A 24996-nucleotide genomic window follows, 5' to 3' on the forward strand; every position below is an offset into this window, starting at 1 on the left:
GTACGGAATAATACAAATAATCACCAGCAAAAGGCACTGGGAAAGGAATGTATATACTGCATATAAAAATTGACCATAATGGGTTATTATAAGCAATATTTTGTTGAAAACTGCTGGCTGACTCGTGCGTATCTTGACACATATTATGCAAAATAACATTGTTCGCTCATCAACACATGCCTGGAGCTGTATTTACCTTCATGCTGGTGTGATGAGTCTTGTTTAGTACGTTTTCTCCCCTCTGAGCCTCAAAAAAAAACAACTCAAACTCACAAATGTTCCAATGTTGTGACAAACATAGGCCAAGCTCAAGTTCTCCTGTGTTGTTTTAAGTCCATATCATGGTCAGACGCGTTCTGGGCATTTCTGACATCAAATTGTGTTCATTACAACTGTGTGCCTGCATTAGCATAGGCATAGGCAAGCTAGGTTGGTTCATCTCATCTTTGTAATTCCCTATGCGGCCAGTAGATGGAGCTCTAACTAAATTCCTGACATGGGAAAGGCCAGGCTGATAAAGAAAATTGGAGAAACCAATCAACAGTATTGTTCCACATGTTGACAAAAAGAAAATATGTAAAATGTCTAGAATACAATACAAAGGGAGCTGACAATTATGTTTACAAAATGCTACATTGTTTTATTGCAAACATGCATCGCCAATGGTTATTCTGACCATCGCTGACACAACTTAAACAGCATTATTCAGATAAGTATTGCTCCATTTGAACCGTTTATTTGTAACAGTTCATATAAGATACAATGTCTATGAACCCACTTTGAGATCCGCCGTGGTTCTGAATGTAAACGTCCTAGCTATGTGCTAACTCATGTCTCTAACGCAGTTGTTTTAGTCCAAAACATACGTAAAACCAAACATTCTACTATTTTTTTTAACAACAGCATTTTATGAAGTTCCCAAAACAGATTTTACAAAGAAATATACATCTTAAGCTCATTAGTTACAACAAAGCTCCAAGCCAACTTTTTTTTTTATGGGCAAAATTCATGGAACTTTTACTTCGGGAATCAATCAGAGCTCCATTACAGACTTGTAGGTGTTGTGATTGAAAAAAATCCAAATTAATCAATCCAAGAACAAAGTATACTACTAATAGTTGCTCTTCTCACCTGTAAATTGCATAGAGTTCTTAAGCTGTAGCACACTAGTGGCACGTGTAGAGCGGCGATTGCCTTACCTCCAGTCGCATGTACTCGTTCTGCTCCTTGGAGATCAGGTTGACGATCGCGCTGCTGTGCTTGCGGGTTCGGACGAGGACTTGTACAGACGTCCTTCGGGGCGGCAGCAGGGACGCCAACTGGTAATGGACATGGCTGTGCCCGTCAAAAGAGTACTCCGGGGCGACTGCAAAAAAACAGAAGCAGTGTCAAAAGAAAGTTATTTGATGCGGGACTTTGAAGGACACCTCGATTCAGAGACAGCTCAAAGACTCGGTGGCGAGACGGATAGGCAAAAGTCACACGATTGAATATGTATGGACGGTTTAGCTCATCTTCGGCCGACCCATGTTCACAGAAGTGGATTTTTTGCGCACGCTGAGGCAGAATAAAAGTGCACATCAACTGTTTTTTAAAGCCACTCTACCGTATTATGGCATATTGCGCCCACTGTGTCGTCGGCGCGCTTGTCCGCCTCTGTCTCGGGTTCAATGTGACAGACTTGGCGCTTCGTCCACGATCTATTCTGATCAGCTAGACTCCACGCTTTTTATTAATGATTGTGTAGAAATGGTGTAGTGTTCATTTTTAAGCACAATATTCACATTTACCGCACGTGGAGACAAAGAGTTTTAGTTTAAGTTCCTGTTTTCTGTCTGTCAATCACAGCCTTTCAAACAATCCTCTCACAATCCATTCATATTCTAAAGAAACTATATTCTAAAGAAACTGTATTCTAAAGAAACTATATTCTAAAGCCTCTCAATCAACTTCTCATCACCAACATCGGCGTTTAGACCAGTGGTTTTCACACTTTTTCTGTCACGACTCTCATGAATGCAACCGTTGGCATTCGTGACCCCCAAACGTTAAAAAATAGGCCACAAACACAAACGCAAAATGAAAAGGAGCCTCATGCCTAGAGTATTATTGTATTTTCAGGACATAGGCTTCAATAAAATTATGTGGTAGAGCAACAAATGGGAATCTACATATATTACTACACTTGGGGGCCATAAGATCCTTCAGAGCATTTGGTCAAGACCCCAAAGCATTTTTCAGTCTTAAAATCCAGCCATAAATGACAAAAAAATGAATATCACAATTCCCACGACGCCAGATCCCGATTCCGATGTGATCGTGTTTCATAAAAAACTTAACTATTTCCGTAAAGTACCACGTGATCTGCTTCTTCTGAAAGTACACACTTCTCGGTCAACTCAACCTGTCACTCATTGCGCACGCTGACCAGTAGGTGGAGTTTTTGGGCAAACGTGTCATTATTTGAGCATCGAGCTGCATTACCAGACTTACTTATGTCGTCACTGGAATTAGCTCGCGGTTTGATTTTTATCACCATAAAACCCAGCTATGAATCGACCACTACAATGATTCCTGTCAGCAAAACGTCCTCCTCAAACTTATTTACATGTTCTGAGCATAAAAGCGGGGGATAAGGGTCGTGCTGCCAAAAAGAGGCATTTACTTTTCTGTCAGCTTTTATTCTAGTTCAGATATGGCATAACAACAAGCGAGCGATAAAAGATTCATAACCAAGAATAGCATTTAAAAAAGAATCATAAATATACTGTAATATAATATAGGCTAATGGAGGAAAGAGTGAGTGCACAGGGAACAGACAGGGGAGAGACGCAGAGCGCACATGAGAGACATCTGACGCTTATCGAAATATTATAAGGTATATGATTATGATTTGTACATAATTTGATGCATCACTGGCTTGATTATATAGACAATGTGAGAAAATGTTTAGCCTAGGAGCAGAAAATAACAGCAACACCGTTAATTTAGCTGAATATTTGGCCAAGCAGAGCAATGTAAAGCTTGCGGAACACAGGCAGATTTAGTTTCGGGGACCCCTGACCTCTGACCTCTGACCCCTGAGTGTCTGTGAGGGTCTTAGCTCCAAATTTAATCAATACAATAAACTAATCGCTGCTTTTCTCTCATTTTCACTGTCCGTCGCACCAGGTTTAATTCAGTTCAAGTTCAAAGTCACTCTATTTGTCTCCTTCTTTCTTCTTTTTTGTCTTTAAAGATTTTGTCCCGTCGACTTTTATTCGTCTCCTTTTCAAAGACATGTTGTTTTTTAAGAGTGTTCATAAAATCGGTGTGTGAATTATTCGTAAATCAACGTAACCAAGAATTCTGAACCTTGACCTCGCCTTTGCAATTGAACTACATGAAATACAACGCGCCCGCCATAATAAAATCAAGTGAAACGTTATAATTGATTCAACTTTATGTTCAATTGTTATGAGGAATAAAGCCTGAAGCAGCATTTATATTATTGTGATCATTTTTATTGTGCAGAAAAATGAAGCTACCTTTGCCACAATCAAACAGTACTTCACACCAAGAAGTGAATGTATTGTAACTCACTACATACAGAACCAGAAAAAAAGTATATTGAAGTTGACGTGAATTCACAGCTAACAATAATTAATCACACTCAGTTATACTTTTATTAGGAGACACAAACTAGAAGCATGATGTCAATTGCAATTAAAATACAGATTTTACGCTAATTATAGCAAAAACCTAAACAAAACAAAACAATAGGGCTCAAAAATAATAAACAATGTCTGATTTACATATAATAATAGGCTTAAATATTCTAAATATTTAAGCCTAATAATATAATTCCATATTTGGCCTTTTATTTAGTTGATAATGAATTAAAAAAGTCTCTATTGACTATTGAATAATTAATCATTTAAAATGAATAATTAATAATTTAAAATGTTTGACTATTACGACTTTAAATTATCGTTAATTGCAGCGCTACAAAACAAAATATAATATTAATAATTTTCTTACTCACATGCTTGTTTATTTACCTCTGTATTTATTTTGTATTTAGTTATTTTGTATTTATTTATTTAATTTGATTTTATTTATGTTATCGTATGTATTTAATTTATTCAATTATTCATTTAATTGATTTAATGTATTTAATTTATTTTACTTATTTTATGAATTCATTTATGGGATTGTGTTGCTCATGTCCTGTTCCGCCTGGTCCTTTCCTCCTTTCTCTTATAAATCAAGTTGGACGAACGTTAAAAGCCTGCAGCAAATTCAATAGTGCTTACGTCTGCTCACCCAGCATGACAGGGGGAAAAAATCTGAATAAATCCCCTTTAAATCCACACAAACTGCCCCTTGAAGTAATCCCCCCCCTCCCCCCCACGCATAAGACTCACCAACTCATCCACAAACAAACTCTACAGCAGGAACTCCATTTGAACTTCCCGACGCCGCTCGAATCCTGTCAGGGGCCGTTGTAATGCTAGTAATGCTCTGACCAAGACCGGCAATAAACAAGAGTGTTCGGGCGGCCGGCAAACGCTGCGGTCAGCACAAAGCCGCTCTGGACGTGAACTCCTCGCTCCGACAGAGAGCGGCGCGTGGGCGAGGGGGGTCATTAAAAAGCCCATCTCGTTGTAGCGGCGCCGGGCGCTGGAGTCGGCGAAGCACCTTTAGAGCTATAACAGGGCCAAAGCGCCGCCTGCCAAGGATCTGAATGCGGCCGCTAACAACAATTACGAGGCCATAATGAAGGCGCCTCGGAGGTAGCACTCCAATATGAAGTGCTCGGGTTGTTTGTGCGCGGGCAGAGCGAAGTGGACACCTGCGAAGGCGACGACGGGCGGGAGAACATTGTGCGTTTAAAGGGGAGCGCTCTTAAACGGAGGCGCGAGATTAAAACGATAATGTTGGGCGTTTGGCTTGAGCGAGCGTGCGTTTCTATGGACAACTTTTGCCCCGTAGCACGTCGAGCACTTTTAAAACTGCTGAATAGACGCACCTTAGAGCAGGTTTTGTTATGCGAGTTTGTCATTGTATAATCACTTTGACATTAAAGGAGACATTTGTGACTCGCCACGGCAATTGTGGCCTCGGTGAAACTGAGAAAAACAGCATTTTACTTTTTTTTCCCCAAATTTGTGATTTTCGTTTTTTTGCAGAATGTGCTAGTTGAAGTTATGAATAAGCCCCTGTGTGCTTCAGATAACACTATTGGTTGTCTTAAACGTATACATTAAGCTGTTAAAAATGTGGAGTTTTCGGGTCTTTTTCCTGCTCTCCTGGGGGGCGTCACCTTTTTCTAGCCAACGTATTGTTTACATTTTCCACCAATCAGCTGTGATCCGCATGGCTACAGCTGCGTGCTCTGCGTGCTCCGTGTTTTCCTCTCATTACTCCAGACCGTCTGCAGAGCACAGTCTTCAGAGCACAGTCTTCAGAGCTTACATTTCCTGGACTACATTGCAACGGAACTGTTTACTCAGGTAAACTTTTACTTTACTACTAAATTATTGCTTTAACGCTGTGTTTTAAGGCAGTCTCGTGATCACTTTAGAATCTTACTTGTCTGCTCCGGTGGAGCTAATGCTAAGCTATGTTATCGGGTTATTTTTCGGCGTTTTGTCTGTACAAATTATATACTTATGTAGTATTTCTTGACCCGTGGGTCGTGCTTTGTTTCTGTTTTATGGTGCTAAACCGGCTGTTACCCCCGCAGCCCGGAGCTAAACGCAGCTATTCGGAGCTAAGTTGTAAGCTAAACTTTGCTATGTTATCGGGTTATTTTTCGGCGAGGGAAGAGAAAAAAACTACAACTCCCGATACCACTTCTGGTCACGTGGCTTACGTACGTTGCACGTCACGCACGCACTGCGTCACTGGAACCAATCACGCGCTTGCCTGGCCATTATCAGCTTCCTGTGTGTCTCTCTGTGCACGGTGTTGGGAGAGACAACAGGACGGCTGAACCAGGTGAGCTTTGCGACTAAAACACCCGCTTTTAATCACTTTAATGTGCGCCGGTTTTAAACTCGAGTGTATGTTTATGTTTTGGTGTGCTTTTCTGCAAGTGTTTTGCTTTTACGAGCAGTGTTATCTCAAGTGAGCTAGCTAGCATCGCTAGCCGAGGGCAGATGTCCCAATATCTCCGCGTTTTGCATCTTAAATACACCGTTAACGTCACAATGTGAACTGTTATCTGTGAAGCGTGTTATTCCCATATTACTGTTAACCCTAATCCTTTTATCCCCCTTTTCAGAATTGGCAAAGACACCCTGACTGACATGACCTGTCTCTACGTGAAGTCTGCTAAGGAGCGTGGTAAGTATAAAACATTATTTTGGTGATTTTCGTGTTTTAATGATTAGAGTATAATTAACCATAAGCAACATCTGTTTTTCAGGTGAGCCTGCAGTTTGTACATCAAGCTTCAGATCACTGTGGAAACAGCTTCTCCAACACATCAGAAGCTGCAGGCCACGCACAGATCATCAGATTATCAAGCGAGTCTCACCTCAATATCCCACAGCTTGTTGGAACGGCAGATGGCAAAGTGTTTGTCAAGAACTTGGACTGGCAGAAGCATCTGAGTCCCTTCTTCAGACGGCTTCCAAAGATCAAGAGTTATCAGCACTTCAGGTATTTATATTGAAACTCTCACATTGTGTTAAAAAAAATAAATAGTTAATGAGTGTTTTATGTGAAATAGTTAGCCATTTCTTAAATGTCCTGTTATTTGTTTACAGCTTTGATGCCAAGAGCCGAGAGTCACAGCACAGAAGAGTGCACAGACGAAGAAGAGGATGAGGATGTGATCTCTGATGTAATTGGACTCTGGTGGTGTACATATCATATCTATTATCTCATATCTCATATCTCATATATTCAAAGCCATGGACCCGTTGCAGTTCGTATACCTGGCCCTGGCATCTGTTTATAAGAGTTCTTCTATTAAGAGTGTTTTTTAAACTTCCTATAAGTTATCTGTCCTTTCCCCCTGTATCTACTGCGTTGTAACATTAAAGGCTATCTTATCTTATCTTTTGTTGTTTGTGTTGAATCACCTGTGAATTATGTTTATCGACAAATGCAATGAACCCTCTTCTCATTCTGATTCTTTGATTCTATTCAGGGCCTTTTGTAATCCAAGTATTTCCATTTTAATATAGTAACTTCTAATTCTGATTCAAGTCCAGTTACCATCAATAACAACACTCCTCTTGAGTCTTGAGTGACAGCTGTAGGGGGAGGTGGTGTCAGTGTGACAGGGGGGAGGGCTTATCTCAATGAGATGCAAATGAGCCCCCCTGTGACTCTGGGCTCTCTCCGGTGAGAAACTTTGGAAGCCGTTTTCTCAGTGAATGGGTTTGAGAGTTGTATACATTCAAATGACCACAACTTACTCAAATATTATCAGCTCTACATGAGTGAGACATCATTGGAAAGCTTTGAATTCACACTTTCAGAATCTGTGAATAACTCATGTCTCCGGGTAGACATGTAACTGGATTGGCCACGGTCAGTCACATTTGTTAGGCGAAAATGGGGTTTTTACGATTTTCCAATTTTGACTTTTTTGGTGTATTTATACCCAATGTGCATAAAAATTATAGTTTCACACCAGAGTAAGTATTTGGGGAGAAACCGTTGAAAGAAAACAACGTAGAAAATGACAGGAAGTGACATCACGCTGGGTACACTCATTCCAGACTTAAGTTTAAGCATAAATTACACAAAAGAAACAGCTTTTTTTAGTCGTTCCTTTGGAAAACTTTTGACCCATAGCACATCGAGCACTTTTAAAACTGCTGAATAGACACACGTTGTGGCAGGTTATGTTATGCAAGTTTGTCATTGTATAATCACTTTCAGATCAAAGGAGACATATATTAGGCGAAATTGGCAGTTAAAGTGCGCATGACAGGTTTTTATGATTTTCTAATTTCGACTTTATTTGGTGTATTTATACCCGTTGTGCATAAAATTATAGTTTCACACCAAAACGAGTAAGTATTTGGGGAGAAAACGTTGAAAAAAAACAACGTAGAAAATGACAGGAAGTGACATCACACTGGGTACACTCATTCCAGACATACGTTTAAGCATACATTACACAAAATAAACTATTTTTCTGACATTCGAAACATAATTCAACAAAATTAGGTCACTCTCATATACTTTAATTCGTCAAATAAAAACATTGTGACGTTAGATGAGTTTCTGCCCAGTGTTTGTGTCGTAATTTCCCAGTGTGATGTCATCAATTACAAACAGGAAGTTAAATTATACTTTAACTGCATTTTAGTTCAATGAGCACTTTAATTGTTTTCCCTTGTCATTTATTTAGTTTGATCAATCAAGACACCGCTGCTCTTACTATCCCTATACACAGCCATTTTTAGCTAACTTGTTTCTTTTATCTAGTCATTTTAGATCGATATTGCCATTTATGAAGTCCAAAATATAAAATAATGATCTAAAATGAGAGTGCAAGTGTCTTAAACCAAGACTACAATGCACTGCTGTAGGCCTGGGTTATACATTCATCCCTGTTTAACTAGTCCTGATCAAATAGGCCTTTTTTAGTCCGTCTTAACTAATCCATGGTGCATTGTGGGTCTTATGGCACCGATAAATTAAAAACATTGACACTTTCTACATTAGACCAGCTATTTGTAAATGACACAATTTTCTCGAAATGAGAACTAGTTTCGACGCTACAATATCTGAGCGTAATAGAGCGCATAAAACTGGTCGCCAACTGTGAAAGCAAATATATCCAAGCAGAGCCCTTTTATTTATATTACAAAGTGAACACCTAGTTAAGCTTTATCTTCTGCGTGTAGCGCATCTCCAGCTGGGACCATTTATATTGTATGCAATTTTGTTTAACAAGGCGTTTATTATGATTGCCATTAGAAGTATACGGCCTCCTCTGATTGCTTTAGAAGAAGTCGAAGCAGTTATCGCTTGTTTACGCGCAGATTTTCCAAGTCCCACTCGCGGAAGAAGCGACCGAACAGCAGATGGTGTGATTTTTATTTATTTTATTTAATATTAGCAAGTTATAGTGAGGGTTTTTACATGGCAAGCTTGTGCACTTGATGTTTACAAGGAGTCTTAACGGTGAATCCAAGCAGTAAAGTTTAATGAGGCGTTTCGTGCTTGACTTTTTTTATGCTAACTCTTAAGTAAGCATAAAAAAAGAGTGAATTAAAAGTTAAAATTCATTAGGCCACAGTTATTTTATGACTTGGTTTACGGATTTTTAAATTAAATATATTGAACAGGCGGAGGAAATATAAATATAATTTCCATTTCCCAAACGATTTTTTCTTCCGGGTTTGCCTAAAACGCACCACGGGAGGAGAGCGAGGAGACGCGGCGCGCAGGTGAGTGTAACAGTAGATTTAGCGTGTTTTGCATTGGTAGAACTGACGCTTCTAAGTGTGCAGTCACGGCAAAACGCGCTGGAGAAAATGGGGTAAACGGGTTTAAAATGTATTTTTGCGATATAAAGGCGCGCAGCAGACAGGGAAACGCGCGCGCGCTCTCGTCGGAACCGCGCGCTGGACGGCGCCGCTCCGTCACAACAATGCTTTCCAAAATAAATGACTCCCGCAGGATTTTGACGAAAAATTGCTTAACGCATTCTTATCTTTTGGCTTAATACCGCTTTTTATATTTCATTTAATGCTTTTTTGCGTTTTCGGCAGTACTTTATAAAAAAAAAAAAAAAAAATGATAATAATTTATTTTATTTATATTGTAGAAATCTATCATCTATGTGCGGCGGATCCGTAAACGATGCACTTTCAAATTTCTGATAATCCATTTTGGTTTTGCATCCCAACGGTTGAGATTACTTCAAAATACTATCTACTTTACGTAGATCAAGACAGAAAACCAAAAATGTACAAAGTTTCCCACAGCGACAATGGTACACTTACTTTTCAATTGAAAGTAGGAACTATTGTGAAGAAAAAGATTCAGTTGTAGGAACTATTGTCCGGTTCCGCTGCACGCTTCATTGAGACGCGCGCTAAATGAGCTCGGCAAAGCTCGGCAAGTGTCACGCCGCCAAGATAAGTAAATGTTAATGCAAAAACTGTACAAACTGGCTGTTAAAGTCAACGTTCTACCTCTAAATATGGGGCAGCGAGCGAGGTGTGTTTGTACAAGTGTAATTTTGCCTTTAGTTGTAATTTACATCACTTACTTTAGTTTGTCTGCGGCGCCACGGTTAAGGCAAGGTGCTGTAACAATGTGAAGCTCAAGATTGTACAAGCCATAATACATTTTGCTTTGAGCCGTGAGTAAAAAATACAGCTTTGTACGAGTATGTGGTGCGAGGATGTGATGTTTGAGACCGAAAAGTAAGATAACAATCACAGCTTTTTGCATGTTAAATATAGAATACCGTTGAAGCTTGGCAAGTGTTGCGTCGCCAAGATAAGCAAACGTTAATGCAAAAATTGTACAAACTGGCTGTTAAAGTCAGCGTTCTACCTCTAAATATGGGTCAGCGAGCGACGTGTGTGACACTTATTTTAGTTTGTCTTAAGGCAAGGTGCTGTAACAATGTAACAATGACCCTTTTGCTTTGAGCTAGGAGTAAAAAATGCATCTTTGTACGAGAATGTGGTGCGAGGATGTGATGTTCGAGATCGAAAAGTAACAATCAGCTTTTTGCATGTTAAATATAGAATACCGTTGGACGAACAGCACCTCGACCAAACAGTTTTGCGTTCAAAGTGGTCTCACCTTCGTCGCACTGGTGGCCCTTGTAGCCGGCGACACACTGGCAGCTGAAGGAGCCCCACTCTCCGTGGCAGCGCCCCCGGTGGCCGCACGAGGGGTAGCCCATGTTGACACAACTGCTGTCGGTGGTGATGCAGCCCGGAGAACTGGAGTGGGAGTCGGCCGGAGAGCCCAAGTCATACAGCTGGACGGGACAAATACGACAGGAAGTTAGAAGCGCATCAGTTTTGCAATGTACTCTCAAATTCACAAGTACTCGAGTAAAAACAAACAAAAGGACTGATTTTTGTCGATGTCATCAACCGACGAAGATCAATGGGCTTCAGTCGCGAATGTTTGTAACTTCCCCTTTAAGAGAACTCTGCGTCAGATCCACGTTCTTAAGAAGCCAAATTCCCTCGTAAATTAGAGATGCCAACATCCTGAAAATCCTTATGTACCGTATTTTCCGGACTATAAGTTGCACCTTTTTTCATAGTTTTGGCCGGGGTGCGACTTATACTTATTTTTATACTTATATACTTATACTCCGGAGCGACTTATATGTGATATTATTTGTTATTTTCACACTTGCAACTGCATTTCATACTCCAGTGCGACTTATAGATGTTTTTTTTTTCTTTTCTTCTCCATTATGCATTTTTTGGCTGGAGCGACTTTTACTCCGGTGCGACTTATAGTCCGGAAAATACGGTATAAGCCGCACCGGACTATAAGGCGCATTAAGTCAATAAAACGTGTACCACACAAAATCACTTCGAGGTCAGTAAGAACAACCAGAATTCATCCATATATAAGGCGCGCTGTAGTTTTTTGAGAAAATGAATGGCTTTTAAGTGTGCCTTATTGTGCGGAAAATACGCTATGAAGCATAAAGCATGAATACAATCAAACATAGACAAAAATATAACTAAATCAATTTGAAAAGAGATAAATATTGACAAGGAAAAAAAATTTTTTATTCTCTATTATGCATTTTTTTGGCTGGTGCGACTTATACTCAAGTGCGACTTATAGACCGGAAAATACGGTACACTCAAATTGTACACCCAGTAAAAAAAAACATAAGGACTGTTACAAATTTTGTTCGATATCATCAACCGACGAAGATCAATGGGCCTTTGTCGCGAATGTTCGTAACTTCCCCTTTATAAGAACTGTGCGTTGATTTCACGGCACGTTCTTAAGAAGCCAAATTCACTGATAAATTAGAGATGCGCCTAATTCACCAACATCCAGAAAATCCATATGTATTTACTAAGAAACGCCGGATAAATGCCCAACACCAAGAGTGTGAAAGGTCAGGCAGAGCACTTCCGCCGCAGGGGAACTGGATGGAAGCGAAAAGGCGCTTATCGGTGCATCGTACGTGGTAAAGTTCAACATTTAAAAACAAGTTATTCCCACTGTTCGCATAAGTCGATCGCACGCCGCTCTCTCCGGTCCAGCCTTTCGGTGGACAAAGCCCTTCTGGTGGAACGTAAAAGAAAAGGAAATCATCACCAACCCAACCCATGCCTTACTGCCCTGCAAAAGAGCGCCATAAAATACATTAATCCGTTCAATCTCCTCGGCGCGGCGGCCAAAACTTTTACGAGGTTCGGTCGGATGCAAAAACTCCCGTGGAAGCGGTTTTCTCAGGTGAGCAGTGATTGGCCGTGACCTCCAGCCGGAGCCTCATTATTGGCCGCTGACCTTTTCGAAGGCACCGCGTCTCGTCCCGGCCGCCGCTGCATGTTGATGATCAGAAGCGGAGGAAAACAAGAGTGATCGATGTAATGACAGGGAGGTGTCTGCGACGGATTGATTCAGATGAGAGTTTGTGTCGTTACCGTGAACGCGGGGATAAAAAAGAAGACCAGAGCTGGTTTCATAAATCAGCGCGGCAGGACACGGAGACACGGAGACAAATTGTAATGGGTCTGTGTTGGGACTGAGTCGGTTGGATACTTTTTTCGGGCTACATTTTGAGCGCGATCCTGAATTAGAAGAAAATAAAAGCCTGGAGTTCTCTTTCTTTTTAAAATGAGCTCTTATTTGGATTATTTAAAGATCCAAACCATATGCCACTTAATCTTAACATATGTGGAGAGAAAGCTGTATTTAAACATATTATGAATTCTTTCTATTGTTTTACCTCTGACAATTTGCTGAATGTCTTTCTTGGCAGCAGAAGGAATTATCATGGGTAAAGAAAGAAACTATGTCTTTCCCCCGACATGCTAAAAGCAGTTGTAATGATGTAATGAGTAGGATTTGGTAGAAATTATGAGAAAACAGACCTGTGATGTCACAAATCTGAGACATTTGAAACTAAGTGTTTTGAAAGCGCTCAGAGACCTCGAAAACAGGGAAAATGAAACGGACGTAAAAGAAGCTAAATACAGCTCCAGTGCTCACGAAAATGAGAGGTTATTGCTTTGCCTGGAATGTTTTAGTACAGCATTAAATCATACATATCTTACATTCTATATTCTATTCTCTCCCAAATATTTGCACAGAATCGCTTTCATTCCAATATTTACCAATTATTGTACCTGTAATCATTAAAAAACGGAAACTAAAATAAGTGTATTCCAATAAGTCAGTGTGAAAGGGTTATTAATGGGATATACAGGATTGGGTAAGATATTGTTGTGAACTACATCTGCATCTCCACAAGACTGTCGGCGTGGTTAATTGCCAGATATTCTACCCGTCTTTGTCTCGCACAGCAGCGATATCGCATCGTTTACCAAAAGAAATAAAGAGACAATCTTCAAGAGACAATAGAACTCGTCCAAGTCCTCGTTTCCTTACGGCCGCATTATCCGATACGGTAATGTTGATAGAACCCGAGAAGCTAAAGCCTGCACAATAGATTATTCCCCTTGCTAGGTAGTCGGGCCATGAACCTATTCAACAAAGGATCGCTTTGTGGCGCGCCGCGACCGCCCATCGCTCTCGAGCCCGCGGAAAATGAAGGTCACACATTTCCCTACTCAGAAAACAATAAAAATGCCTCCACGATCCTCGCCGCTTTCACAACGCTCGAGCTTGCTTTCCCGTTTTCCGTCGGCAAACGTTGACGCTTCGACGGCTCGAACGGGTCCTGAAGAAATACACTGACAATTACTTCTCTCTTAATAAGCCTTAAGAGCCTGGTCACCTCGGTTCTCTGAGGGCTTGTTTGGAAAAAGAACATTAGCCGTTTTATTTCCTCCCGTCTTGGAATTGCCGCGGGTGATCGCAAAAAAACCCGGGCGAACGGTGAAATTGCTTTGAACGCGGCTATATTTACAAAGCAAATAGAGTCATTTAGGGCAAACAACGACTGCCAAACGAGCTGCGAGACAGACAGACGGCGGCGGATAAGAGTTATTTTAAAAGTTATGACGGATTGGGAGAATAACGCTGCAGATCCAACTTCGGTTCAAACTTTGAGTCTTCCATAAAAACATTAGTGCGGAGTGTGTTCTGCAGATGGAGTGACAGTTGTGTGGGACCAAAATCAGAAGCTCTGAGCTGAAGTGCGCGAGACAAGAAAGAGAGTGACAGCGCAAGGACGATTCCGCTCCAAAATAGAAATTACGAAGTCGGAATTATATGTCCTTGGTGTAACCTTGTGTCGGAAAATCAAACTTTGACGCACAGGTTTCAGTCGTAGTCTCGATGATGCTTTTTCCCATTCAAAAGATGTAATATTGTGGTTTGAATTGTTAATTGCTGCGGTAACTATCCAATTTTTGATTTTGTGTTTTACTAATGTATCAAATCAAGCGTTAATTATGATTTTAAATGATGAGCTTGATGAGTTTCTACTGTCCATTTATAAAATATTCCTTTTTCTTGTTGTTTAATTTTACATTTTTTTAAAATTTAAATGTTTTTTTTCCTCTCAATCTGGACTTAATTGATCAGAAAATGTACGTATATGGCAGCGGTGTCCAAACTATTTTCACATCTTATACGGAGCAGAGGGCCACAAACCACCCGACAATGTCCAATTTGTCCAATGGCAAAGTGAATAGAAATTCAATTTTTTTTCATTTGACATAGTTTCAATTGACCTCCACCTCTTGAATAAGACTTGGCACATTAATATTAGGTTGGTATAACATTAAAATGCTTGAATTTTCCAGTAAAATGTACTACTTTTTGTTGTTTGGACCAACTTAGCAGGAAGCCGGAGGGCCAACAAAAATTGGTCTGAGGGCCACATTTGGCCCCCGAGCCGTAGTTTGGACATGCCTGGTTTATTGGCGTGTGTGTGTGCTTGGAATGGATGTTTTGTTTTTGAGCCTTCTTAGGGTCAAATGTCAATGACAGAGATTGCACAATTCAATAAAAACTTGATTTTAAAAAAGTGTTAATTTTAATTTTAAATGCTAACATAACAATGGACCAATAATGTTGTACAGTTTCAAGCAAACATATAAAGTTGTCCATCTAATAATGTACACAACTAGAATGTAATAATAGATGCATACGACTTTGATCGGTGTTAATAGACTTTGTTTACAGTCAAAATGGACAAAAACAATAGAGTCCTATGTAGAGCCCAAAAAAGCATTGTTAAATGAGCTAAAATATTTTTTTTAATTCACTTTTTATGGTCAATTCTATGTGTTTACAACCTAAACAGAGCCGTGTGGACTCAAGCTAAAAAAAAATCAAAGTTTGTGAAGCCATAACCGCCGTCCCCCCCCCCCCCCCCCCCCGAGTAATTTCATATTCACGCCTGCAAATTGTGAAATCGTGTCTATTTTTATTTAACAATCTGTTTGCGACACATCATAGTGACACCTGGCCACAATAGCTAGTCTATGAAAAAAAAAAAAAAAACGCTAACATTTTAACTACTCAAACAATGCTACTCCCAGTCCATCAACATTATTAACTGCCAACGTTCCGACTTGTGCTCTCTCGCTTATGATTTGTTATGTGCTCGCCGCCCACAGCCGCACGCAGATTTGCTCATTAGTATAAAAAAGACGGTTGGGCCCTCGCCGCCGCGTCCTCTTTAAGCTATACGCCGCCACATTAAATCGAAGAAAGCAAGTACTGAAGCAGGGGGGGGGGGGGAAACCCTGTCTGGCTTGTTATGGTCGCTCCCCAGATTCTACATTTTAATAGAGTTCCAATGTCTCGGTGAGTGAATACTTTATGGATATAATAAGAGAGCCGGCCCAGTCCTCACGTTTGTGCTTCTGGCCCGCCGTCTGGCTCATTTTATCGGACAAGATCACAGTAAATGTTGTGCAAAGTCTCGAATAGGTTCTTTTTGAAGTGGCTTTGTGGATAAGAGCCACCAAACAGCATTGTGGGGTCCACGATGGTTTAATGTCTGTGCTATAGCGACAATGCTGTTATTTCCCATGGAGTTTTAGCTTTGTAGTGAACCATGAAGGCTATTACCGTAATTTTGTGTTCATATTTTGGCCGGGGACTTATATAAGATAAGATAAGATAAGATAATCCTTTATTGTCCACACATGGGGAAATTTCATTGATACAACGCAGCAGATACAGAGGAAAAGGACAGATCACAGAATATAGGAAGTTTAAAAAACACTCTCAATAGAAGAACTCTTATAAACAAAAACTCCTATAGACAAAACCTCCCATTTCCCTAAAAGGGATGGATGTGATATTATTAACACGTTATTCGTTATCGTTATTTTCACACTGGCAACCACAAGAGGGCGCTCTAGGCTCTAAGCGACGCAGAAGAAGAATCTGCACTTCCTCTACCTCTGGAGTTTGTGGAGTTGTTTAGAAGTGACACAGAGGAAGAAGAATTCAATGGATTTAGTGATTTGGGATAAAACTGATGCTTTGGTAAACTTGTTAGCATGTTCTTTATGCTATAGTTATCTGAATAACTGTTCATATGTTACGTTAACATACCAGACACTTACCACAGTTCTGTCTGTGCCTCATGTAGCTGAAGGTGTTAGCGTTAGCATACGCACACCTATTCACCATGTTCTCTCATCTGTCATTCTTTTAAACTGCATTTCAAGATTAAATGTCTGTTCTTGGTCTTATTGTTTAATTTATCAAAAATATGTGTTTTTCTTCTCTATTATGCACCTTTTGTCTGTTGCGACTTATACTCCACAGCATCTTATAGTCTGGAAAATACTGTATGTATTTGTACATTTCTTTTTTTATTATGAATGCAGTTTTTATTGTTAATGTAGTTTAAACATGCTCTTGAGTAACATCTCATGTTTTTGGAACTTAAAATAGTGTATTTAGTGAGAGCATGTTATTTTATTGTATGTCAGTCTGGGCTTTCCTCCTCAGGATTTGAGTTAGAATTCTTTCTAGTGGCAGCTGAGGTAATTACCGTGATGAAATAAACAAAAACTAGCTTGCCCGACATGCTAATTTTGTTGTAATTAATGCAATTTGGCAGGAAAAATGCTCAGAATGAGCGCACAAAACAGGAAAAAGTGTTCCGAAAAAAAGGAACTTGCCAACAGGATTACGGTACTGAAATAAGAATGACTGGAGTTAAATAGGTATAGTTTTGATATGGGAACAATGTTAAAACATGGTTACAAACTCAAAAGAACATTTTTCAGAATTGTCAGAATGTGCGTCGTTTAGATAAATGGTGAAGAGAAGACTATAACTTTGCCAGTTTTTACTTTACACACATGACACAACACACATTTAACCACAAAGCATCAAATCTGAAGCACATTATACCATATACTTGTGTCTGCCTCCATCTGATTCTCACCGCCCATTGCAATGTTACATGTATGAAAATAACGTGAAAAAGTGAGAAATGACGTTCCCTTCAGCTTCAGACAGCGTTTTGTAAATGATTACCATTTCTTTTTGCTGTAAAGTCATGCAATGTGTTTCAGCCATGGCAATAATATAGATATTATCTATATGAATCTACAAGAAAATACACAAGCAACAAAGCAAACAAGATAATCACTAACATTGTTATGCTAGTTTTACTCAAGGGTCAAATGAATTGTTTTTAAATTCCCAATTTGTTGCAATGGACTGTCATCTCACTGTAACTTTTATTTGGTATTAACTACATCTATAAAACATCTTAATTAACAGATTTGGTTGGAGTAAAATGGCTGGATTCCTGTCTCTGAGCCTTGGCTTTAAACTTTAAACTTCACCTGTGCAAACTAAGGTTCTTCTGTTCGTACACCGACTTTAAATCTGAAGCGAAATCGTGCATTTTCCACCTCAGCAAAAGGAGGCTTACGGTATGCAGGGTTGAGCAGAGTGCTGAGGTTAGAGCTAAAAGCATAGAAATCCACCCGAGTGCAATGGAGAAGTTGAAACCTGCTCTTAATCCATTTACCTGGCGAGGTGCCCGCGGGGGCCTCTTAGCCGCGGCTCTCGAAGCCCTACGTGTTTTTTAATTTTCTCGCACGTGACGCCGAGCGCGTTACCTTGCTGTCCACGACGAGATTGCGAATGCAGCCGGTGAAGTGCTTGTGCTGGAGCTGGGGGTAGATGTAAGGCAGGTCTTCGTTGACACCTCCGAGCTGAAGGACCTGGCTCATGTTGAGATGTCTGCAAAAGGAGGAAAGGCGAGAGCTCAGAGGAAACCGGCGACAGTGCAACGTTCACGGTGATTCAAGGGTCATTACGCGCTCCTAAGTGCCCAGAAGAGGCTTATATCACGGCCTACTTTCGCTATCGCCTGCATTGGTTTATGTACTTTATAGAAAAGGAATATTAAGTACGGATGGGACAAGATTACTCGTCCCATGTGCCGACAATGTGGTGATTGTATTGCATTTCTACTCCCACCAATATTCTTTGGATTGGTTTGCAATCATAGCGTGCCACCAATTCTTTTACAGTTCATTAGGGATTGGAGACATTTTGCAAGATAAAATTGCCAAAAGATTGTGCACACGTGTGGAACATAATCGTGTGAGATTTTAACATTTGATTTGGACAAAAAAAAGGCTGATGAAAAGTTGTTAAAACGGTGCTACAATGACAGCGAAAGTATGAAATAAATCAAACATTTGCAAGACCAAAATTGCTCTAATATCGTCCCACCCCCACTGTTCTGAAATAAATAATGATAATAATACATTAAAGAAATATATGGACACAATATTGATGTTTTATAAATGATGTAAATATCTCAAGTTTGTGATTTTTGCCACTTCACATTTTTTCACTTCCATATTTTATCAAATGTTTTATTGTTCAGAACCGTCAAAACTTTAAATATACTTTATTATTCCTTTTAAGAGGGAAATTAATTATACATAGATACATATACCTCAATTTATTCAATAAGAAACAAAACTTTTTCACTCTTCTAATACTTTTCCTGGCAAATTTTGTCTATTTTATACACAACTAATTGGAAGTCCCCATCGAGTCTTAATGGAGGTTGTTTACCTGATTCTACCTCAAAAAAGTAACGGATTGTTCTGTAGATGTTAAAATACAGCAGGCAGCGCTAGCATCGCGGTAGCATTTAGCCCGCAGCTAACATTAGCATTGTTAGATAACGATACACATTTGCACCGCTCGACCGCTTTATTCTTTTCCACGTGTTTGTGTCTGTATTCGGCACGATCATAATACCAAATGTTAGCGTTTATTGAGAGGAAAAAAATCACAATTCAACGAATATTCATCGAGACCGTGACCAAATCTTTCATTTTCTTTCATTCCCTTGGTCCAACATGTAACTGTTCCTCAAGTTTGTGAGCAGCTTTACAAATTTAAATCTTCTGAAAGACAAAATAAAGTTAAATGTAAAGTCTCACCTATTTTCATAGTTTTGGCCGGGGTGCAAATTATACTTATATTTATACTTATATTTATACACTTACACTCTGGAGCAAGTGATGTGATGTGATTTAATTTGTTATTTTCACACTTGCAACCTTATTTCATACTCTAGTGCAACTTGTTTTCTTCTCTATTATGAATTTTTTGGCATATAGTCCGGAAAATACGGTACATTTAAGTCTGTTTTAGTGCTTTATATCGAACAAAAAATACTTAATTTTGCTTCTAAATCTGTCATGATTCATATTTTGGGTTCTCACGATTACATTGTGACCGGAATAATCTCAATCTTGACATCCCTAGGCACAATATAACTCCTAAACTCTGCGTTTTGGTTGTTATTCATGTTTAACGAGTTGAGTTGAAACCCACGCTGTCACGGGAAGAACACGCAAACTCCGCATGCCACCAATCAATCTCTATCCACTCAGTCGGCCTTTTTATCTCAGCTCTGCGCCCCAATGTGCTCCGCCACGGCAACCAAAGCCACGGAAGCCGCTCCATCTGCTTCTTCTTCTGAATGTGTCAAGAACTCGCATCGAGCTCAGACAAAACTCGTGTTATTTAGACGTGACACTTTGAATCTTTGTTGACACGTATTGTAGTGGATCTCGCTCTGTTTATCAATCGTAAATGATCTCAGCAGTAGCGGCGCTGTCGGATGTTTTAGTTGATGCAAACAACGCTTTTATTAGCTAATTGTAACGGCGAGCGATGGCGTTTACAGGCAGCAAACGTTAGCATAACTCGCCGCAAATCTAATCCCACGGCACTCGAGTACGTTCGGAGTGTACTGACTGATGCAGGAGATTCCACTGTCCGCGGTTTCAGATGCGTTCAGTTACAGTTGGACCGCGAGACGGCAAAAGGCGGCTGAAGTTGGACGATGAGATATACTTCTGGATTCTAGTTCAATATCCTTCCGTTCAGGTACTAAAACGATAACTGGTTTGCAATATCGGTGCATGAACGATGCCTTTTGGTTTAATCAGGGTCTAAAAGTAATACACAGAGTAAAGTTATTTTTTTAATCATATTTTTCTGTAATATACTTGTGTTATCTCCCTTGCCAGAATAAAGTATTAAAACATGGTAGGAAAATAAAAGTACAAATTCTCTTAGGTCTTTGGTGTCATAAAACCTTTAAAAAGCACATGAATTATGATAAATGGTTCGGCCACGTACGCATTTACTGTAGTATACTTTCTTTCTTTATTTCATAGGGACAGTGCACATGAATGAAAACTTGTAAATTGCAGTGTAAATATGCCAGATTATAGAAAAAATGCTCATTTCCATCTGTAGTAATGGACATTTTTGTAACGGAACCATCATATCAAAAATCATACCCAAATCAAAACAACTTTTGCCAACTTGTTTTACCAATAAATAACATAACTGGTTTAAAATGATGCTCATAATAATAAAACATTCTTATAACAAAATCCTCAGGTATAAAGGTATTTATGTATTTATTTATTTATTTGTCTATGGGAGTTTTTTATTTATTTATAGGAGATCTTCTACTGAAAGTGTTTTTCAGACTTCCTATAAGTGATCTGTTCTTCTGTATCTACCTCTGTATCTACCTGCGTTGCACCAATGAAATTTCCCCATGTGGGACAATAAAGGAATATCTTAAAATGTAATATTTCAGATTCAGCCGCAGCAGGGTCCAGGCTGTACTCAATATATTGCCTGTGTATTTTAGTCAAATTAGGTCCAATCAAACAATAAACAATTCAAATACAAAATACTGAGCCTGATTTAACAAGCCATCCATTTTATTCCACCGTGGAGGTCCTGAGTGGTTTGCACGGTGAATTCAGGGGTGCAGATCTTTAAAGTTTGGGAACCCTTCCAGTAGAAAACATTCAATCTCGCAACGGTTCTGTTTAATTCAATTCCATGTACCTGTCCGTGTTAGGAGTAGTGCCTATGACTTCACAGGAGGAGTGGTCCTCTGTGGTCAGCCAGCTGCCCACGCCCTCCATCTCCATCACCGCAGCCCCAGCACAGCGGTCCAACGTGAAGCGCACCTCCTGGAGAATAAATACATAAAACATTAATATAGTCCTGTCTTTCGTGCACTTTGAATATGCTCCACTCCGTGTTGCTATCTGGAGACTCGTCTGCATGACTCAGATGTTTTTCATTATAACGGCCATTACACCGCTGACAGATATGACAAATTATTCCATAACCAATGAAAAACGGGTCACTTTTAGCCAGTGACTTTGTGTACGGCATCAGCTTACCTTCAAAAATAACTTGCAATGAACATTTTTATATAAGCATGTAATATTTGTATCGCACAAACCCAGCAAGGGCCTCATAATTGTATATATTTGACAAACTCAAGCATGAAAGTTGACACCCAAAAATGTACAGGACTCCATTTTTTATATTTCAATATTCCTTACAGTGTATTTGTACTTTTACTACAGTGTTATTTGAAGCGCTTGATGCTGTAATCCACATAAATCTGTTTAAATAAAGACTTCCATAGTGTATGATTGGCAGTTTGATGCCAGCTATCTGTGCCTCTGTGCCTTTATGCAAGTCATTTCCCCCTGTTTTTGCTGTGTGAATGGGGCTGAATAGACCTTAGGCACAAAATGGCTGCCATGTTTCGGATTGTGTTTTCCATGTTTTGAATAATGTACTGTATGTACATGAATAGAAATGGTACTCAAAAGATTTCCATAACAAACCACAATTATAAAAAAGGTATAATTGATCATATTTATACAATGTCAAAATCTTAGCGTGTTGGTCGTACAGTGGTATTCTTTAACAGCCACGTCAAATCAATAACATCAGCAGCTTTTTCTCATCTAAAAAAACATCAAAAGTTAAAAGCCAAAATCCGATGTATAGTGTCCAAACCAGACTTGGAGAGACTTATCCATGTGTTTGTCTCCAGTAGATTAGACTGTAACGGCCTGTTCACTGTAAAACAGCTGCAGTACATCCAGAACGCTGCTGCTCGGGTCCTGACTAGAACCAGGAAGTACCATCACATTAGTCCTGTTCTCAGGTCTCTGCACTGGACCTCAGGGACCGGCCTCCTGCTGGTGCCAGAGTCAGGACTAAACATGGACCGGCCTCCTGCTGGTGCCAGAGTCAGGACTAAACATGGACCGGCCTCCTGCTGGTGCCAGAGTCAGGACTAAACATGGACTGGCCTCCTGCTGGTGCCAGAGTCAGGACTAAACATGGACCGGCCTCCTGCTGGTGCCAGAGTCAGGACTAAACATGGACCGGCCTCCTGCTGGTGCCAGAGTCAGGACTAAACATGAGGAAGCTGCGTTTCAGTTTTATGCAGCTAAAATCTGGAACAGTCTTCCTGAAGATGTGAGACAGGTTCTACTCTGACAATGTTCAGATCTAAGCTAAAAACAGTTTTGTTTAGTTGTGCATGTGACTGAAAGTATTTTTGTTGCACTGTTTTGTGAATTCTGTCATATCTTTATAATTTTAATGTGTTTTTTCCCCGTTGTGAGAAGCACTTTGAATGGCCTTGTGCATGATTTGTGCTCTACAAATAAACTTGCCTGGACTAGATTATGAATAACATGTTGACACTGCTGGTGGTACGTTATCTAATGACTAGCATATTATTGCATGATTTTAGTGGAAGGGGAAAACCGGAGCACCCAGAGGAAACCTAAGCAGACACAGGAAGAACATGCAAACTCCACACAGGCAGCGGGAGTGTGAAGTATGTTTTTATTCCTGAGCTTTATTGTGTCACAGATTTGGTACAGCACATAATCCCTCTATAGTTAAGTGAAAACATATTTGTTCCTATTTGTTTTTTTAAGCACAACACATTTTAATAGTGTCTATGTTTGTTTTTGTTTGTGAAATTAAACAAAACAGTTTCTCGTGTGTTTTAATCACACAATGTCGTAAATAATAACACAGAATAACATGCAAATTCATCTTTTCTTTAAAAAAACAACTCTTCAGTACAAATCTTTAATCGTTGAGGCAGAGGGGGCTTGAAAAAAACATTTAAATAAATCAATATCAGTGCTTTTTTGTTTGTTCTTTTTACCTGATTGTATAAAAGTTAACAAATAAATGAAATTCAAATAAATGAAAATGTGAACGCTCCTGGACGAATCAGGGTTTAAACATTGACTCTTAAAGCTGTGGGTGTGATTCTGCCGTTCTGTTGTTGGGCAAGACTCTTTAGTGGTCGTAATGGAATAAACAAAAGAAAGAAAGATGCAAATAAGGTGGTTTACCTAGAAAAAATACTAGAATAAAGCAAAGAAGATGATCTCATAAAGAAAATGTAGCACCATTTATGAGCACCATATACTTTAACAGACTAAACGTGATAAAAGGAGTCTTGTTTTGGCTGACTTTGTCCTTTGTTAAGAACCCTCGATAGCTGACGATAGCATTACGCTGCTAACGTGCTAACACCGGAGACACAGGCTTTGATAATGTGATGCTGTGGGCTTGAGAGTTGTTAAAAATAGCTCTTAAAGGACGCTAAGAAGAAGTGTAGCGCAGCCGTGACGTGGCTGTCCCCTGGCTGAAGAGCCTCGCGCACTCCGCTCAGTCAAATGAAGATTAGCTTAATTTCACTATTTAATTTAATTCACGCTAAACGATCCGAGGTAGGGCATGTCAGAGGAGGGCCGTTGCAATCATCCGTCTCACTCTTAGCCAGATTAGACACCTTCGGAGAGCGGCGCTGAAGACGCTCTCACAATAGTTAATCAGCGGTGCCTTCCGTGAGTGGAGTCGTGGGGAAAATGCGAGAAAACGTGTGCATTTTCTTGTTGAGAATTCCTTTTTTAAGACATTTAGGTTTTAATTCTAACTGTATTGTGTAGGATGATATATGGTTTGAATGTGAATTATTGTTTTAGGTGACTCAAGTAGGACCTGTTTGTGAAGAAAAGTTGGAACGTATGTTGGAATTAGCAGGAATGTAGCAAAGTTCTAAATTAAACTAAGCAGGCGCAATTTACATGCAAGAAAGTCATTTTTTGAGTTCTGATCTTTTTATTTGTCAAAGTTTGCATGTTCTCCCCGTGTCTGCGTAGGTTTCCTCCGGATGCGTGTTCTCCTACCACTAAAAACATGTACAATAGGCTCCTCCCCTCTAATGCCAGGACTCCCATGAAAAAAGATATTCTCGGTGGGACTTTCCTTATTGAATAAATGTAAATAAAATAGTCATTAAGAAACAATTGTGTTGAATCGTGTAAATGATAATAAATCACTGGCAATGTGGTGTAACCGCTGAAAAGACACTGTTGCCATTTGTAAACATTTAGTCCCACCAAACATTATTTATTAATCCAGCGTTGTGTTCAAGCCGCTGCCAAACGGATCATGTGAAATTACCTCCGTCACATTAACAATGAGTCAAACTATTCCGAAAATCAAATCGACGGTGGAAATTAGCAT

The 24996-nt window shown here is 39.7% G+C and overlaps 1 protein-coding gene across 1 annotated transcript in view; it reads right to left on the bottom strand.

Moving 5' to 3' along the window:
- LOC140381576 (neural-cadherin) overlaps positions 1–24996 on the bottom strand; it is a 466796-nt gene that overhangs the window by 81678 nt on the left and 360122 nt on the right. The window contains exons 29-32 of the mRNA XM_072465639.1: positions 21475–21602; positions 18189–18312; positions 10774–10954; positions 1200–1366 (exon numbers count right to left, since the gene is read on the bottom strand). Coding sequence (XP_072321740.1) covers positions 1200–1366; positions 10774–10954; positions 18189–18312; positions 21475–21602 — 600 coding nt within the window. The remainder of the gene's footprint in view (positions 1–1199; positions 1367–10773; positions 10955–18188; positions 18313–21474; positions 21603–24996) is intronic.

Source organism: Eucyclogobius newberryi, unplaced genomic scaffold (assembly GCF_026437365.1).
Source record: "Eucyclogobius newberryi isolate DKJ021-1_F unplaced genomic scaffold, fEucNew1.0.hap1 SCAF_5, whole genome shotgun sequence".
In the NCBI taxonomy this organism is placed as follows: domain Eukaryota; kingdom Metazoa; phylum Chordata; class Actinopteri; order Gobiiformes; family Gobiidae; genus Eucyclogobius; species Eucyclogobius newberryi.